The following is a 17,460-nucleotide window of genomic DNA, read 5'->3' on the forward strand; positions in this document are numbered from 1 at the left end:
ATTTTAGAACTGAGTAGAAAACCTCTGTTTCACTCCATCCTCTATGCCTTTTCCCTGGGCAGATCCATGAGCCTGCATGTTTCTCACTTTCGCATTCAGTGGGTATTGGAAGGGGCTCTGCCACCGTGGAATTTAAGGAACAGACATTCATTTCATAGCAGCCTGAGGCATAGACCGGATGATTATTGCAGGATGGAGCTTCCCGTTTGGATCTCTAGTAGGAGACAATCCAGTGGTAGAACTGAGGCCAGGATCCAGGATGCGATGGGGGCAGGAACATTTGATGTTCTTGCTGTAGGCCTGACTTGGGTTAGAAGGATCAGAGAGGGCAAGACAAAAACTCAAGGTAAATCTCTGAGCCCCATCATGAGAACCTCAAAAGCTGTAAAGGGAGTGACCTCAAGGTAGGTTAGTGGGTATTCACAGGAGGAACATGAGTGGGCCTACAGGACCAGGTGTCAAACAATGTTTTATGGTTTGGAAGAGACAGGAAGGAAAGCTAGTTGGTGAGAACTGTGACCACCAACAGGAAAGCTCAGACTTCCTGCTGGAGGATGGACCTGGGGGCTTTGCTGAGGGGACAGAGTTGGTCTGGGTAAAGCCATTGCTGTTTGTGGTAGCAGAGCAGGGGGTGGGACCACAGTGTTGCCATTATTCCAGGTGGGGCAGATGAGGCTACTGTGGCTGACTCAAGGGACAAGACAGGAAGACTTCCAGGTGCCGGTTGGAGCCTTTGGGATGTTCTAGCCATGCTGGTGTTTAGAACTAGAATCTAAGGGGAATTTACTCAGAAAGGGGACTGGTTAGAACATTTTAGGAAGTTCCCGAGCTGAGGGAAAGCTCATTGTCAAACCCGAATCTCCTGATGTTTTCTTCTGTCCAGGCTCCCAGCTAGTTCAGGGATGGAGTGGGTGTACAGTAAGGGCAGCTATAGCAGGATCTCTCAGACCTAAGTGGGCTGAGAGCCCAATCAGAGCAGGCTCTGGCTAAGGAACAGCTCCCTTTTTGTGGGCACACAGTTTCCATGTTTTCGGGGCCACTTTTGGTCTTGCCAGCGTCCTCGCTGATGTTCTTCTCACCCTTTATAAGTGTAACAGTGGATTCAGGGCAGTTGTCTCTTCTCAGACTCACAGTTAATGTGATGTAGAGCCAGATTCTAATCCTTACAGCCTACTACCCCATGGCCCTGAGGAACTGAGTCAGACCCTTGGCTCTTTAGTGGTCACTTGCTAACAGTTACTCTGTCTGTCTGTCACTCAGGTTAGTAGCCAGTACCTATCGTTTACCTCAGGCTCGTGTATGTGCCTCACCTTTGCTTGTGAAGGTATGGGGAGAGTTGAGAATACCTTTGTAACTGAGATAAGGATACCAAGCTGCACAGCACAGACAGACTTGGACAGCCTCAGCCTAAACCAGAACTTGGCCTTTTGCTAAGAACTTGTGTGGGCATGTCTGGGGTGTGGGTCATTTCAGAATTTTCGAGTTTTCTGGATCTGATCCAACATTCTGTCTGGAATTCTGAGACCAATCTAGACTTGTCCAGCCCAGCCTCTAGGACTTTACCGATGGGTCTGCATGTGTATTGTGTTAGAAAGCGATCCACAAAGAACTAACTGCTTTGGATCCCTGTTCTTTTCCAGGTCTATCTAAGTGTATAACTTGTACTTCCAGCAATGGGACATAGATAGGGCAGGGGTAACACATATACTTACCTCCTTGTCCCCAAGAGCCTTCACCTTTAACAACAACAAAAGGCTCTGCTCCCCACCTCTCTGTTGCCTGGGGTAATTGCGTGGGTTTGGTCTGTGTCAGAGAAAGGGTTGTCTCTTTGTGGTCCAGCCCCTGAGGAAGGAGGGTGTGGAAGTGACTGAGAAGAGCAGGCTATGTCCCTCTGATGCTGACTGAGAGGACCTACCTTAGCTTGACCTTGGCCTTTACCGTCTTCCCAGTTGATATCCGTGAAATCAAGGAGATCCGTCCAGGGAAGACTTCACGGGACTTTGACCGCTACCAAGAAGACCCTGCCTTCCGGCCAGATCAATCACACTGCTTTGTCATCCTCTATGGAATGGAATTCCGCCTGAAGACCCTGAGTCTGCAAGGTGGGAAGACACGGGCTGAGAGGAGGTGGGGTGTAGGTAAGGGGACAGCCTGAGCTACACCTGCTCTTGTGGGAGCTATGTGCCCTTGGCTCAGCTGCTGCTCTGCTTACAGCCACATCTGAGGATGAAGTGAACATGTGGATGAAGGGCTTAACTTGGCTGATGGAGGATACACTGCAGGCAGCCACACCCCTGCAAATTGAGAGGTAAGAATCATCTTCATGTGGTTAAAACTAGGTATCTCGAAACCAAGGGAAAAGAGACAGAGACCTTAGGTCTCCTGTGCAGACAGAAGCTGCTCTTCTACTCAGGATTTAACTTAGCTGGAGAAGAGACCCTTACCTCAGGCTTTTCTCTCTCTTCAGGTGGCTCCGGAAGCAGTTCTACTCAGTGGATCGTAACCGAGAGGATCGGTAGGTGCTAAGCTGAGACGGATGCCTAACCAGTGGGGAGAGGCACCCAGAGCACTGGAGTCAAGAGAACTGAGTTACATTGGGAGGAGTTAGGGGTTCTGACACAAAAGTAGTTCATGCTGCCGAGCGTGGGGTCTAAAGATGGTTCTGGACTTAGAGGTGCGACTGGCAGTGCATCCAGAGGACCAGGAGCAGAGGAAGCAAAGACCAGATGGCCTGCTGTCAGTGCTGCTTTGTACTGTTGCAAGGCCCTCTGATAGTCCCCAGAGGCAGGAAGCCATGGGATGTGTAGAGGAGTGACTTGCTCTGACCTAGAGTTTCCTCAGTGTCCTAGATAGGCTTACAATTGCTGCAGTGAAACACCATGAACGAGCAGCTCGGGGAGGCAAGGGTTTATTCAGCTTCAGTTAGCTTCCTCCTTGCTGTTGATCACCAAAGGAAGCCAGGTCAGGAACTCAAACAGTGCAGGAACCTGGAGGCAGGAGCTGATGCAGAGGCCATGGAGGGCTGCTGCTTACTGGCTTGCTCCTCATGGCTTACTCAGCCTGGTTTCTTATAGAGTTCACTACCAGCCTAGAGGTGCCCCCACCCACCAACTTAGGGCTGGGCCCTCCCACACCAATCACTAATTAAGAAAATGCCCTGCAGGCTTGCCTACAGCTGGATCTTACAGAGGCATTTTCTCAATCGAGGCTCTCTCTTTTACTGATGACTCTGGCTTGTATCAAGAAGACATAAAACTAGGCAAACACACTCAAGCTTATACTGCTGTAGAGGGCTGTTAGACACTGTCCGACCATTCTGGGTGCAGGTGAGAGGGCTCAGGTTGAGGTAATAATGGTAGGAATTAGCTGGATTTGGGGCTATGTTCTTTGTTTAAAATTGCACCTAAAAGTCAGAGATCAATAGGCATTTGACTTGAGCGACTGGGAAGTAAAGTTGCCATTGGCTGAGACAAGAAGACAGTGGGAGGAACATACTGTGGGGAGCTTAGAGTCCAGTGTGGGTGTAAGTTTTATGGTGCATAATAGATGCCCAGGTAGAGAGGTATAGAGTCACCAGGCTGGTAGAATGAGTTCAAATGAGGAGGTCGGGCTGGAGGTAGTGACACAGGGGTGTGGACAGGTGAAATGGAAACTTTTGGGGTCCCAGATAAAAACTCAGGGACCCAGATAGCAAGCAAAGGGAAGAGGCCCAGTGGCCAGCTCCAGACGCTTCCACACGGGAAGCTAGGGAGGAGGAGCATGGTTACCCTCCCGTGTAACCATGCTGTGGGAAAAGCAGCTTCAGCCCGTGGTGAGACTTTAACATAGCGCTGGAGAGATGGCTCAGGGGTTAAGAGCACTCAGAGGTCCTGAGTTCAGTTCCCAGCAACCACATGGTGGCTCACAACCATCTGTAATGGGCTCCAATGCCCTCTTCTGGTATGTCTGATGATAGCAACAATGTACATAAAACACATAAAATATATAAAATACATAAAATAAATAATTAAATCTTTTTTAAAAAAGAGTTTTCATAGAGGGGAAGGGGCAACAAACAGTAAGCAGGGCAAGGTGGAGAGAGCAGCGTGATTTTATGACAGCGGGAAAGGGCAGAGACAGGCTTGACAGCAGCTTTCTGGCTGACTGAGGGCCAGGTGACCCAATGCTTGCTGCAGAACCCTGACTATAGGGCATTGGTTCTCAACCTGTGGGGCTCGACCCCTTTGGGAGGGTTGAATGATGCTATCCCAGGAGTCACCTAAGACTTTCCGCATTATAGACATTTACAGTAGGATTGATTCATAACAGTAGCAAAGTTATAGTTACAAAGCAGTTATAAAATAATTTTCTAGTTGGAGGCCACCACAACGTGAGGAGGAACTGTATTAAAGGGGCGCAGCGTTACTTTGAGAACTACTGTTCCAGAACATTCAATTATTGGTGAAGATCTGAGCCTTAGGGAATTTTGGTCTTTCCTGCCTGGCTTTATGCCAGAAGAGGGTGTGCTCTCTCTTTCCAGCACCCACGTCTCCCAGGAGAGCATCCTTTTCCATCTTTTTCATACTGTTGTTGTCCAAGCTGCCATGCCTAGAGTGTAGAGTGCACTGGTGCGCTCTTCCCTCTCAGTCCCCCTCCCTCTCCCGCCTCTCTCTTCCCTTCTGTCCCTCTCTCTGACTGAGTTCTTTTCCTGGAGCCAGTTTCCTGACAAGCCTCAGGAGTATGCTCAGCAGCAGCAGTTACATGTGGCTAAGGGTGCCCATGCTTCCTTCCCTGTTGCCTGTCCTTCCTTCCCTGCTGCCTGTCCTGGGGACTGTGGGTCCTAGGATGTCCCAATTAGTGTCGTTGGGCATTGCCCTGTCCTGTACAGGCAGAAGATCAGAGCTGGGGGCAACTGCTGGAAATGGCTTATTCTGCCTCCCACCCAGCTGACCTGTTTTCCTGAGCTTGGTCATTTGTGGTGTATTGGGCTTTTTCTCTTTCACATGCAGAAACTGAGGCCCAGAGAAAGGAAGGAGCTTCCATCTAGCACAGCATAAAGTTTGAAACTTGCTCCTAAGACTGCAGGTTCCCAGAGGATAGGTGTTTACCTGTCCATCCTTAGGCTCAGCCTAAAGTCCAAAGGGAATCCTTTTTCTCTCCTTAGTATATCAGCCAAGGACTTGAAGAACATGCTGTCACAGGTCAACTACCGAGTCCCCAATATGCGCTTCCTCCGAGAGCGGCTGACGGTAATGGACACTTGAGGCTATCTTCTGGCAAGGCAGGGGAGGCCAGTGACTCCTCCTAAGGGGCCTGACTGGCAGTCTTGCTCTGTACCATGTAGGACCTTGAACAGCGCAGCGGGGACATCACCTACGGGCAGTTTGCTCAGCTGTACCGCAGCCTCATGTACAGCGCCCAGAAGACGGTGCGTGAACCTCCCACCCTCCCTGTCCTTGGCTCAACTCCTCAGCGTCCTCTCATAGCCCTGCATGGGAGTTTTTGGTGCCATTACTCCAGCCATCCCCCCACTCCCCCTAGGGCATCTGCTCCCTAACCTTTTGAGAGCCCCTTTCCTCCCAGGGCTCCTCCTGACCAGGTTCTGTTCTCTGCAGATGGACCTTCCCTTCTTGGAAACCAGCGCTTTGAGGTTTGCTTTGGAACAGCCAATTGGGCTTTTTCTCTGGGTGGTTTCAGATCCAGGTGGGAAGCAGTGGGTGGATGGGGATGGGGCATAATAAACCACTGGGTATCTACACTAGACAGGGGCCCCTTGTCTACTGATCAAGTCAGCCAGTGCCAGACACTAGGTTTTCTCCCTGCAGGACTGGAGAGCGGCCAGAGCATTGCCAGGTGTCCCTTTCTGAGTTCCAGCAGTTCCTTCTTGAATACCAGGGGGTATGTCTGGGCCAGGGAGTCAAGCTGCAGGGTGGCTTCATCATTGGTGGCCTCCTCCATGACATCTTTACCTGACAGGAGCTGTGGGCTGTCGACCGGCTCCAGGTGCAGGAATTCATGCTCAGCTTCCTTCGAGACCCCTTGCGAGAGATTGAGGAGCCATACTTCTTATTGGATGAGGTGAGCCTCCCCTTTCCCACCATTCTGTTAGAGAAAACAGGTCAGGGTGACCAGAGCTGACCTGTGCTCTAAAAGCTGGGTATGCACTCTACTGCCTACTTTGCCAGTGGAGTCGAGACTGAGCACACTCTTGTATACCTCCTTCCATCCCAAGACTCACTCACTTTCTCCTCATTTACCCTTGTAGCTTGTCACCTTTCTGTTCTCCAAAGAGAACAGTGTGTGGAACTCACAACTGGATGCTGTGTGCCCAGACACCATGAACAACCCACTCTCTCACTATTGGATCTCCTCCTCACATAATACGTGAGTATGCCTCTTTCTGTTCATCCACCTTTCCTAAAGAGGGAGGAAGACCATATGTACCTCTCCTTGCTTATCCAGGTACCTGACTGGGGACCAGTTCTCCAGTGAGTCCTCCCTGGAAGCCTATGCTCGCTGCCTGAGGATGGGCTGTCGCTGCATTGAGTGTACGTTGGGTCTAAGGTTTGGAGAGGGAAGGTGAGAGGTCTGCCTGTTTGACCGTGGTGATATTGTTCCCTAGTGGACTGCTGGGATGGGCCAGACGGGATGCCAGTCATTTACCACGGGCACACTCTCACCACCAAGATCAAGTTCTCTGACGTCCTGCACACCATCAAGGAGCATGCTTTCGTAGCCTCAGAGTGAGTAGGCGTGCAGGTCACGGGCAACCTCCAGAAGGTCCTTTCACTCCTGGGATCCCTTGCATGGCTCACACCCACTCCTCCTGTCTCCTCTGCTCTCACCCCAGCCAGTTTCCTGAGTTCTCACCTCTGCTCCCTGCATCTCTGGCTAGCACTGAAGTGCATCTCATTCTCAAAAACACATGCCTGTAACTGTGGTCTCAGGTTATCTCCTTTTCCTTCATTGCCCAGAAGAGAATGTTTCCTATGAGCCGTTCTCAGTCGCTAGCTACCGCCAGGCCCACAGTCCCCACTGCACTGAAAGGATCTGCAAGCTGCACTGGGGGCTAATTCTCATCCTTCCTGACCTATTTTGTGTGGAATGTCTTGCTAGGCCAACTCAGCAACTCAGAGGCTCCCCCTCTGCAACACTTGCCTCTTCTTGGTTCCCACTGCCTCCCAGCTGCCTCCTGATGTGCCCCCACCCCAACTCCAGGGCTCCCTATCTTCAGAGGGATCCTGTGGATGAGGTGCTCAAGGCCCTTGACTCCCATTATTTCACTCTGTAAGGAACTGTTTAGACTGAGATTTGAACCACAATAACTGTAGCAGCAGTGTCACTGTCCTGGCCCGTTGCCTTCAGGTACCCAGTCATCCTGTCCATCGAGGACCACTGCAGCATTGCCCAGCAGAGAAACATGGCTCAGCACTTCAGAAAGGTGCTTGGTGATACACTCCTTACCAAGCCTGTGGACATTGCTGCTGACGGGCTTCCGTCTCCCAACCAGCTCAAGAGGAAGATCCTTATCAAGGTGTGGCGTCGGTGGCAGTAGAAACCTTGCATTAGGAGATGGGCTAGGTGTGGAATGGTTTTGGCATGACCTGGTCTGCTTCCACAGCACAAGAAGCTGGCTGAGGGCAGTGCCTATGAGGAGGTGCCTACCTCTGTGATGTACTCCGAGAATGACATCAGTAACTCCATCAAGAATGGTATCCTCTACTTGGAGGACCCCGTGAATCATGTGAGGTCTAACTGAGCCTGGACATGGTGGGGCAGTGTGTTGAACTCTGGCTTATAGGTCCCCTTTGCTCTCCTCCAGGAGTGGTATCCCCACTACTTTGTTCTGACTAGCAGCAAGATCTACTACTCTGAGGAGACCAGCAGTGACCAGGGCAATGAGGATGAAGAGGAGCCGAAGGAGGTAGAATTGTTGAGGGGCATGGGGTCAGCTGAATGAGAACTTGACAGTCACTGGGTATCTTTGCTGTCGTCCTGTCTAGGCCAGCGGCAGCACAGAGCTGCACTCGAGCGAGAAGTGGTTCCACGGGAAGCTCGGGGCTGGGCGTGACGGGCGTCACATTGCGGAGCGCCTGCTCACTGAGTACTGCATAGAGACTGGGGCTCCGGATGGCTCCTTCCTAGTGCGAGAAAGTGAGACCTTCGTGGGGGACTACACGCTGTCCTTCTGGTAACCCACATCTACTACCATACCCATGTTTAGTCTCTGTGTACAAAAGACTGTACCTAGACATAATTGGTTAACATTTTAGCCTTGGGTCTAGGTTTTCCATAAAACATAATTCATTCTTACACAGGCATGTGTGAACTTAAACATGTATGTTTGATGTGTATGTCTTCCTCCAAGCTTCCTTGGAGAATGACCTCCCTTTTTGAAATCTTATGCCTTGCCTAGTTATGTATTCTTTGGATCTCTGACCTGTTTTTGATGCCTCTCCCATCCTGTCTTCCCTCAGGCGGAATGGGAAAGTCCAGCACTGCCGTATCCACTCCCGGCAGGATGCTGGGACTCCTAAGTTCTTCTTGACAGATAACCTTGTCTTTGACTCTCTCTATGACCTCATCACACATTATCAGCAAGTACCCCTGCGCTGCAATGAGTTTGAGATGCGCCTTTCAGAGCCTGTTCCACAGACGAATGCCCATGAGAGCAAAGAGTGAGGACAGGGACAGGGATGGGAACAGGGGTAATGGTAGGACTGACTGGCCAGGGTCTAACTCTGTTGGTTTTCAGGTGGTACCATGCAAGCCTGACTAGAGCTCAGGCTGAACACATGCTGATGCGAGTGCCTCGGGATGGGGCCTTCCTGGTGCGGAAACGCAACGAGCCTAACTCATACGCCATCTCTTTCCGGTGAGGCATGCTGGACAGCTGTGGGTTCTTGTTGGGGTCTGGGCTGTCTTCCTTGCTGACTGTCCTGTCATTGTGAAGGGCTGAGGGAAAGATCAAGCACTGCCGAGTACAGCAGGAAGGCCAGACTGTGATGCTGGGGAACTCTGAGTTTGACAGCCTGGTTGACCTCATCAGCTACTATGAGAAGCACCCCCTGTACCGCAAAATGAAGCTGCGCTACCCCATCAACGAGGAGGCACTGGAGAAGATTGGGACAGCTGTGAGAAGGCCGGGGATGGGGGGAGCAGGGGGATACCAGTATAGTTAGAGGACATTCGCAATGTACTACTGTCTGAATGTGCTGAAAACTCACCTTGGGGTGTTTTCAAGTTCACATGGGAGCTCTAGGAGTAACTGGAGCCATGGTGTATAGCTGGAAGAAGTGGCACCTGAGCTGTGCCTGGGTATTCAATGTCCCCATGAGCTAAGCAGTAGGTGGCAAGACCTGGGAGCTCACATGGACTTGGTCTGGAGTGTGTGGGGCAGAGGGCAGAGTAGGTGCAATTGTATAGATGTGTTTGTTCTGTGGGAAGGCTTTGGAGGGAAGAATGTGGCTTGGTAGTGCAGAGGTTGCCAAGGGTTTGGGACCAGTGTTGTGGTTTTTAATAGGAGGCAGGCATCTCACACAGGATTGGTTGAGAGTTGTCATTTGTGACATGATAACTGGTCAGGGTCATGCTGTTCCCTGAAGAGAGGTGTGCTGGACCTTGGGCTCAGCCACTGAACAAACATTATGTGGTGCTGCTGGCAGCTCAGCAGCAGGTAACTCAGTCTTCAGGAGCCACAGTGGTAGATGTGGGGTAAGAGTACGAAAGGAGTGTGGGATTAAATCCCTACAGTTACCTTCCCCTTGGAAGTTGAAGAGGGGGATTCCTGTAGGCCAGGGACCAGTGAGCTGGGGCAGATGTCCTGTAGAAGAGACCAGCTGTGCTTCAGAAACTGGGCAAATGGGAACTAGCAGCTGCATTTATCTCAGTTCCGGGGTGGTGATAGATCACAATGTGTCCTGTTTCCAGGAACCCGATTATGGGGCACTGTACGAGGGCCGCAACCCTGGTTTCTATGTGGAGGCAAACCCTATGCCAACTTTCAAGGTAAATATCTGTGCTTGGCACAGGAAGCCACAAGGAAGAAGGGGTCCCCTACTGCTTGGGGCTTATATTTCTGTATTCTGGGACCTTTTGTGGTAGGTGTGGAGAAACAAGTGTTAGTTGTGGTTTTCTGAGGCTTAAGAAATTGTAAGATGTGTGGTTGGTAAATGACCATAAATCTCCAGGGCTTAACCACTTTATAGCCGGTGTCTTGGGTTAGAACTGGCCTTTTGTCTACATTCCTTCAGAGTGATCCCCGTGTCTCCCATGGGTAGTAGAACAGGGGCCAGATGGCACACTGTCCAGTCATTCCCTTCATTATGAAGATCTTAGGATCTCCTTGGTTTTGACCTTTTCTTTAATGTAGCACATTGCCCTGATTCTTAGCCAGAAGTACCATCAGAGATGAGTAAGAGTCTTAGCTCTGTAGGGAGCTCCACAGGGCTGCATACTTACTCTCACTGGACCTCAGCCTCACTGGTAGGAGCAGGCCCAGTCAGAGTGCCAGAGACGCTACCTGGGTGGTCAAGAATTTCCCTGGAGAAAACCCTCCTGCTTGTTCTGAAACTTACCACAAGATAGCATTGAGAACTGTGTCTAGGGTCACTTGCCAACAGTGGTGCTGCCCACTAGCGTAAGCCCAGGCACATGTATACACATGTGCTGTACTGGGTCAGGGGATGGGGAGTGCCCTCTGCTTTACTCCACGCAATCCAATCCCATTGTCTTACCTCTGCAGTGTGCAGTAAAAGCCCTCTTCGACTACAAGGCGCAGAGAGAGGATGAGCTGACCTTTACCAAGAGTGCCATCATCCAGAATGTGGAAAAGCAAGATGGTGGCTGGTGAGACAACCTATCCAGGCTAGAAAGCCTGTAGTGTGGTGGGACAGGAGTCCAGGGCCTCTGTGGAGCTGTCACTGAAAGCACTTGTGACAGTGTGCTTTGAGAATATCTGTCTCATGTTCACTAGCAGTGTCTGCCTTGGCCTGACTTATGTGTGGGAACCCCCCAGAAAGATCCTGTGAGTTTGGGGTGGTTGCTGCAGTCAGTACCCTGTGGCTTCCACAGGTGGCGAGGGGACTATGGTGGGAAGAAGCAGCTGTGGTTCCCCTCAAACTATGTGGAAGAGATGATCAATCCAGCAGTCCTGGAGCCGGAGAGGGAGGTATGTTTGGAACCACTCTGTGTCACGAGTTTGTTTCCCTGTCCCAGGTTTTCTTTTGATGTGTCTATCACACCCAGGCTTTCCTGTCATCTGTGAGCCACACATCCTGTGTGGCTACACTCTAGTCTCTGTTGTACCTATGTCATGCTTGGCTGGTCATGAATACACCTAAAAGATTGTCAAAAAGTTCCCTCAGCTGAGCGTGTGGCAGCCATGCTGACTATCCTGGGGTTTTGCTTCCTACAGCACCTGGATGAGAACAGCCCACTGGGGGACTTGCTGCGAGGGGTCTTAGATGTGCCAGCCTGTCAGATTGGTGAGCTCTAATTCCTAGCTCGTGATTCCTCTTAGTGTCAGGGTGTCCTTGTCACTCCACCTGCTTCTGGAGAGGAAGCCAGTGGCCAAGTTCCCAAAGGCTACTCTAATACTCTGGAAATCCCAGACTCTTTTTGTCATCTCCAAATCTTACCCTGTGCCAGGTACAGTGGAGTCAAAAGTTGGCAGAGATGTTGACAGGCTGACATTCAGTCCTAATGGACCACAGAATTGTGACAGCAACTTGGAGATGGGTTAGGGTGGGGGTTACAGTGCATGGCTCCAAGGAAGGGGCATGAGTCACAGCTGAGTTGGAGCCTTGCTTCCACCACAATTATGGTATGTCTGAGCTACAGTATCCTCTGTAAATTGGATCTATATACCAGTTTTGCCTGCTTGTAAGTATGGCCAGGAAGAAATGGAATGAATTCCTTTGAGCCAGCGTCTATGACTGTGCTTCTCAACCAGTGGATTTCAACCCCTTTGGAAGCCTAACAACCCTTTCACAGGGTTTGCATATCAGATATGCTGCATATCAGATGCTTACAGTACAATTCATAAATAGTAGCAAAATTATGAAGTAGCAATGAAATAAGTTTATGGTTGGAGCTATATTGAAGGGTTCACAGCATTAGAAAGCCCAGAGAGCATTCCTAGCCCTGTATTATTTTACCCCCAACAGCCATCCGTCCAGAGGGCAAAAACAACCGGCTCTTCGTCTTCTCCATCAGCATGCCGTCAGTGGCTCAGTGGTCCCTGGATGTTGCAGCTGACTCACAGGAGGAGTTACAGGACTGGGTGAAAAAGATCCGTGAAGCTGCCCAGACTGCAGATGCCAGGGTGAGAACCTGCCACAGCTTAGAAGGTGCTTCTGGGGTCTGTGAGGGCAACATGTGGGCCTGCCCGGGAGCCAAGGCCTCCAACCCCCAGCTAGCTCCTCTAGAGAAAGTAACTGATGTGACCAGGCCTTAGATAAGGCACCCAAAAGAACAGACTCAAGACAGGATTGTGATGGATGGGCTTAGGAAATGTTGACCATGAAATACCCTGGATCACCTGAATGAGTATAAGGCAAGAGGGAAGAGGTCCTGGGCTGGCAGCAGGAGTGGGGTCAGGCTTAGAAGAGAGGAAGAGAGTTTACGTAAACATTTGTAACAGGGTATGGGTCTGGGACAGGAGGCAGAGAAGTTGCAGATACCCACAGCAGTGGAACTTTGCTATGCTTAGGGCCACAGAGGTATGGTATCCTTTAGCTTTAAAAGCAGCAGATATTCCTGGTGACACTATTGAGGTCTCTTAGTGGCATGAGAAGGTTGGACAGCAGTGGGTTGTAGGGAGTTCAGAGTGGGAATTGGAGTTTGTGAATAGTGGGTAGCATGTATTTGTTTGGAAGGACCAGCTTTCTGGAGGAGGCCTCTTCCATTGAGCCTGGTGAAGCGTTTGTAGATGTATGGAAGCTTCTACTTAGAGTCCCCCCACCCCAAAGGGCATTCGGTGAGCAGATTTATGACTTAGGGCAGACACAATGCCGAGGATTTTGTTAGTGTGCTCGGGAGGGCAAGGCACTGAAAGATCCAGTGGCTAGTGGGCTAGACCCTGGGTTTAGCCTGGAATGAAAAGAAAGATTATAAATAGAGGAACCCCTGAAGGAGAAGACTACCGAGAGCAGTGTGGGGAGTGCCTGAGTAAGCTGCAGCTAAGATTGGGGATGGGAGGAGGAAGGCTGCATTGGCCATGGCGACGTGAGGTGGTAAGGTCATCTAAGGCACACACATTGCCAGGTGGGCTTAAGGCCTTAGTGCTTCAGGGAACCAGAAAGCAGTGTTTTTGCTGAAGGACAAGGCTAGGTAAAGAATAATCAGAAGGCATTATTGGGAAGGCCTTGCCCACCTTAGCTCCATGTGAGGTTATTTGGCACATGAGTTATGGTGAGACTTCCACCCCAAGAGGGTTGGGGAACAAGTGCATATGTGGAGATAATTTTTGGACAAAACTGGGAGCCAATAGTTTTGTTTAGTGTCTGCTGCTATTTAAAATGTGCAAGGAGAGGAGAGGGCCTCAGAACATCTGAAGTGTGTGTGTACCCAAGGCTGGTAGGAGCTTCCTTCTCCTGGGCAGGGCTCAGCCTGGGCCTTGTGTGTGTCACCAGCTCACTGAGGGGAAGATGATGGAGAGGAGGAAGAAGATCGCCTTGGAGCTTTCCGAGCTTGTGGTCTATTGCCGGCCCGTTCCCTTTGATGAAGAGAGTAAGACTGGGGCCAGGTGTGGTGTGTGTGTGCTGAGGGGCTGGTGGTATGAGAGTGGTGTTTAATACCCTGTCCCTTACATACACTGCACAAGGGGGCCGCTCTATACATGCTCTCACTGTTTGGCTCAGAGATTGGCACAGAACGTGCTTGTTACCGGGACATGTCCTCCTTTCCGGAAACCAAGGCTGAGAAGTATGTGAACAAGGCCAAAGGCAAGAAGTTCCTCCAGTACAACCGGCTGCAACTCTCTCGCATCTACCCTAAGGGCCAAAGGCTGGACTCCTCCAATTATGATCCTCTGCCCATGTGGATCTGCGGCAGCCAGCTTGTAGCACTCAATTTTCAGACCCCAGGTGAGGGGGTCTCTGTGGGTGGGATAAGACACTTAGGGCAGTTCCACTGGAACACACTGTAATCCCACTCTTGCAGACAAGCCTATGCAGATGAACCAGGCCCTCTTCATGGCTGGTGGGCATTGTGGCTATGTGCTGCAGCCAAGCACCATGAGAGACGAAGCCTTTGACCCCTTTGATAAGAGCAGTCTTCGAGGTCTGGAACCCTGTGTCATTTGCATTGAGGTGGGTATATTTGGGTTCTTCAGGGTGGGAAAGGGTTATGAAGAACATTGATACTGAACCTGCTAAGAAGGTGGGGACCAGGTGGGTCAGCACAAGTGGGAAAGGGTACAGAGCCAGAGGTGAGCAGCATTTCTGCCTTACGTTGGGGAAGAGAACTCATCTTGGTCTATTCTTGAGCTTGAAGTAGGACCATCTGAAGTGGAAATCCAGCTACAGGTTCTCTGTGAGGGTTGGGATCCCAGGGGTAGCATGGCTGATCATGGCCAGTTTTTGGCACAAATGAGTTAGGATGTCAGCTTAAAGCTAACCTGTGAAAAGCACTACCTGGCAGGAAGAGCCTGGTCAGAATGACACAAATCAGGCTAAAAGGGGCCTATGATGAGCCAGGCTTGTGTCTGCAGGACCAAGCAAAGCCTGAGCTTGCTAGAGCATGACCAGCAGCCTGTTTGCCTTCCCCAGTTCCTAGAAGAGAGCTCCCCAGTCCATGTCTGGTGAAAAACTGTGATCAAAGGTCAGCTCAACCCTTGCTATAGGAATCAGCAGGGGTGGCCTAAACAGAGTCTGGAAAGAGTAAGGATAGCCTATGGCCAGCTGGGCACACTTAGGAGCACAGAGCCACAGATAGACATGACTGCTACTTTCCAGATTTTCCCTCTAAAGTGGAATGATTTAAAAGATTCCAACATTGGAACAGACATGGATTTAACATGAAATGGACTGCAAAGTATGCATGATACTTAGCTAAAGCTCTGGGTTTTACAGCCAACAGCTTGCTCTGGAGTGAACAGTGAGGGGCCTAGTGGGCAGAACCGTCAGGGCCCAGCAGGGGGCGTACTGCCTCCATGGTGCATTTTCCTCCGTGATTTGCTCCCCAAGTCTCTGCTGGGAGGATGTTCAGGGGTGCTGGGGGGGGGCTCATCACCCCATCTCTGCCTGCCTGCCTCACAGGTGCTGGGGGCCAGGCATCTGCCGAAGAATGGCCGGGGTATTGTGTGTCCTTTTGTGGAGATTGAGGTGGCTGGGGCTGAGTACGACAGCACCAAGCAAAAGACGGAGTTTGTAGGTAAGTCAGTCTTCCCCCCATTACCAATCATTCCCCTGGGGTGTTAAAGACCTCTCTACCAGTCATCACATCCTGTAGATGTGGCCTCAGCTTTTGCCCTTGCTTTTACAGTGGACAATGGACTGAACCCTGTGTGGCCTGCCAAGCCCTTCCACTTCCAGATCAGTAACCCAGAGTTTGCCTTTCTGCGCTTTGTGGTGTATGAGGAAGACATGTTTAGTGACCAGAACTTCTTGGCTCAGGCTACTTTCCCAGTAAAAGGCCTAAAGACAGGTGAGGACTCTTCCTTATAAAGTCTTGCTGTCGGTATGGGGCTTAGCTGCTTGCTTGGCACTTGATAGGCTGAGAGCCAGGTATTTCTCCTAGGATATAGAGCAGTGCCTTTGAAGAACAACTACAGTGAAGACCTGGAGTTGGCTTCCCTGCTCATCAAGATTGACATTTTCCCTGCTAAGGTAACTACAGCAGCGTGAGCGGAGTTTTCAGTCATAGCCCCTGAGATGCAGAAGAGACCTCAACTTTTGTGCACTTCCCTTGCTGAGCAGGAGAATGGTGACCTCAGTCCTTTCAGTGGCATATCACTAAGGGAACGGGCCTCAGATGCTTCCAGCCAGCTGTTCCATGTCCGGGCCCGGGAAGGGTCCTTTGAAGCTAGATACCAGCAGCCATTTGAAGATTTCCGCATCTCGCAGGAACATCTCGCAGACCATTTTGACAGTCGGGAACGAAGGTGAGGGAGATGAGGGGAAGTTGGCCAGTGTGGGACCTTGGAGGAAGGGTGCCCGAAAGAGCAATCCTTTGGCAGCTTTCTCCTATGTGGAAAAGGGATAACCGTGTGTCTTTGGGTTGTCCTATTTGACTGCAAAGCCAGTAAGGACACTTCACTTCTGTTCAGGGCCCCAAGAAGGACTCGGGTCAATGGAGACAACCGCCTCTAGTCATGCCCCCACCTTGTTGGAGAGCAGCAGGTGCTGTCCACCTGTGGAATGCCATGAACTGGGTTCTCTGGGAGCTGTCTACTGTAAAGCCTTGGTCTCACAGCCTGGATCCTGGATTCCAGCAGTGAAGGCTAGACAAAACCAAGCCATTAATGAGATGTATTGTTTTGGGCCTCCCTGCCCAGCTCTGGGTGAAGGCAAAAAACTGTACTGTGTCTCGAATTAAGCACACACATCTGGCCCTGAATGTGGAGGTGGGTCCTTCCATCTTGGGCCAGGACTAGGGCTGAAGCCCCTTGGAAGGAGAAGTTGCCTCAGCTGGTGGCATAGGAGGCTTCAAGGAGCTGCTGACACATTCCTGAAAGAGGAAAAGGAGGAGGAGGAAGAGCCTTGGTGGGCCAGGGAAACAAAGTTTACATTGTCCTGTAGCTTTAAAACCACAGCTGGTCAGGGTGAAAGAGTAAATGCCCTGCAGTTTGGCCCTGGAGCCAGGACAGAGGAATGCAGGGCCTGTAAAGAGAAGGCTCTGCTCTGCCCATGGAGGAAGACACAGCACAAGGGCACATTGCCCATGGCTGGGTACAGTACCCAGCCTGAAAGATACAGGGGATCATGATAAAAATAGCAGTATTAATTTTTTTCTTCTCAGTGGTATTGTAACTAAGTTATTCTGTCCTGCTCCTCACCTTGGAAGGGAAGACCCAGCACAGAGCCTTTGGAACAGCAGCTCTATGGGGTGTTGTACTGGGAGAGGGCACTGTCAAGAAGGGTGGAGGGGCAGGAAGAGAGAAGAGCAATGTCTACCCTGGTGAGCTTTTTTGTTTTTATGACAAAGAAGACTCAATATGCTTCCCCTTAGGAATGGAGACATAGGTAAGTGGAGTCAGGCAGTGGGTACCAGATGAAGCTGCTGCTTGGTGCAGTTTCTGTGCAGTTGGTAAATAGATGCAAAGGAGATGGGAAAGTTGGGAAGGTAAGCCTCACCTCTGAGAACAGAGGCTGGGGTCCAGGCCTGTGGGTGCAAAGGTGCCTCAGCATAGCCAGCATTCAGCACACGCAAACCCACTGCCCAAATTTGGGCTCAGGGTTGGCCATTTGCTAGTTCTGCTGCCCTCTTAAGATCTGACTGCCAAATAAATTATCCTCATGTCCTTTTTCTGTTAACTTG

The 17,460-nt window shown here is 50.8% G+C and overlaps 1 protein-coding gene across 1 annotated transcript in view; it reads left to right on the plus strand.

Moving 5' to 3' along the window:
• Positions 1-17,448, plus strand: part of Plcg1 (phospholipase C gamma 1) — a 31,950-nt gene extending 14,502 nt beyond the window's left edge. Inside the window, exons 3-33 of the mRNA XM_021195159.2 lie at positions 1,950-2,102; positions 2,215-2,308; positions 2,468-2,515; positions 5,144-5,228; positions 5,324-5,407; positions 5,595-5,629; positions 5,805-5,877; positions 5,956-6,057; positions 6,245-6,363; positions 6,442-6,527; positions 6,602-6,722; positions 7,345-7,513; positions 7,601-7,723; positions 7,802-7,903; positions 7,983-8,170; positions 8,457-8,657; positions 8,735-8,854; positions 8,933-9,113; positions 9,910-9,987; positions 10,724-10,827; positions 11,053-11,149; positions 11,396-11,465; positions 12,147-12,304; positions 13,614-13,710; positions 13,842-14,066; positions 14,143-14,291; positions 15,240-15,354; positions 15,466-15,627; positions 15,721-15,809; positions 15,900-16,084; positions 16,250-17,448. Of these exons, the coding sequence (XP_021050818.1) occupies positions 1,950-2,102; positions 2,215-2,308; positions 2,468-2,515; positions 5,144-5,228; positions 5,324-5,407; positions 5,595-5,629; positions 5,805-5,877; positions 5,956-6,057; positions 6,245-6,363; positions 6,442-6,527; positions 6,602-6,722; positions 7,345-7,513; positions 7,601-7,723; positions 7,802-7,903; positions 7,983-8,170; positions 8,457-8,657; positions 8,735-8,854; positions 8,933-9,113; positions 9,910-9,987; positions 10,724-10,827; positions 11,053-11,149; positions 11,396-11,465; positions 12,147-12,304; positions 13,614-13,710; positions 13,842-14,066; positions 14,143-14,291; positions 15,240-15,354; positions 15,466-15,627; positions 15,721-15,809; positions 15,900-16,084; positions 16,250-16,292 (3,656 nt within the window). The 3' untranslated portion in view covers positions 16,293-17,448. The remainder of the gene's footprint in view (positions 1-1,949; positions 2,103-2,214; positions 2,309-2,467; positions 2,516-5,143; positions 5,229-5,323; positions 5,408-5,594; positions 5,630-5,804; positions 5,878-5,955; positions 6,058-6,244; positions 6,364-6,441; positions 6,528-6,601; positions 6,723-7,344; positions 7,514-7,600; positions 7,724-7,801; positions 7,904-7,982; positions 8,171-8,456; positions 8,658-8,734; positions 8,855-8,932; positions 9,114-9,909; positions 9,988-10,723; positions 10,828-11,052; positions 11,150-11,395; positions 11,466-12,146; positions 12,305-13,613; positions 13,711-13,841; positions 14,067-14,142; positions 14,292-15,239; positions 15,355-15,465; positions 15,628-15,720; positions 15,810-15,899; positions 16,085-16,249) is intronic.
• Positions 17,449-17,460: the final 12 nt, after the last annotated feature.

The sequence above is a fragment of the Mus pahari genome, chromosome 3 (assembly GCF_900095145.1).
Source record: "Mus pahari chromosome 3, PAHARI_EIJ_v1.1, whole genome shotgun sequence".
NCBI lineage: Eukaryota > Metazoa > Chordata > Mammalia > Rodentia > Muridae > Mus > Mus pahari.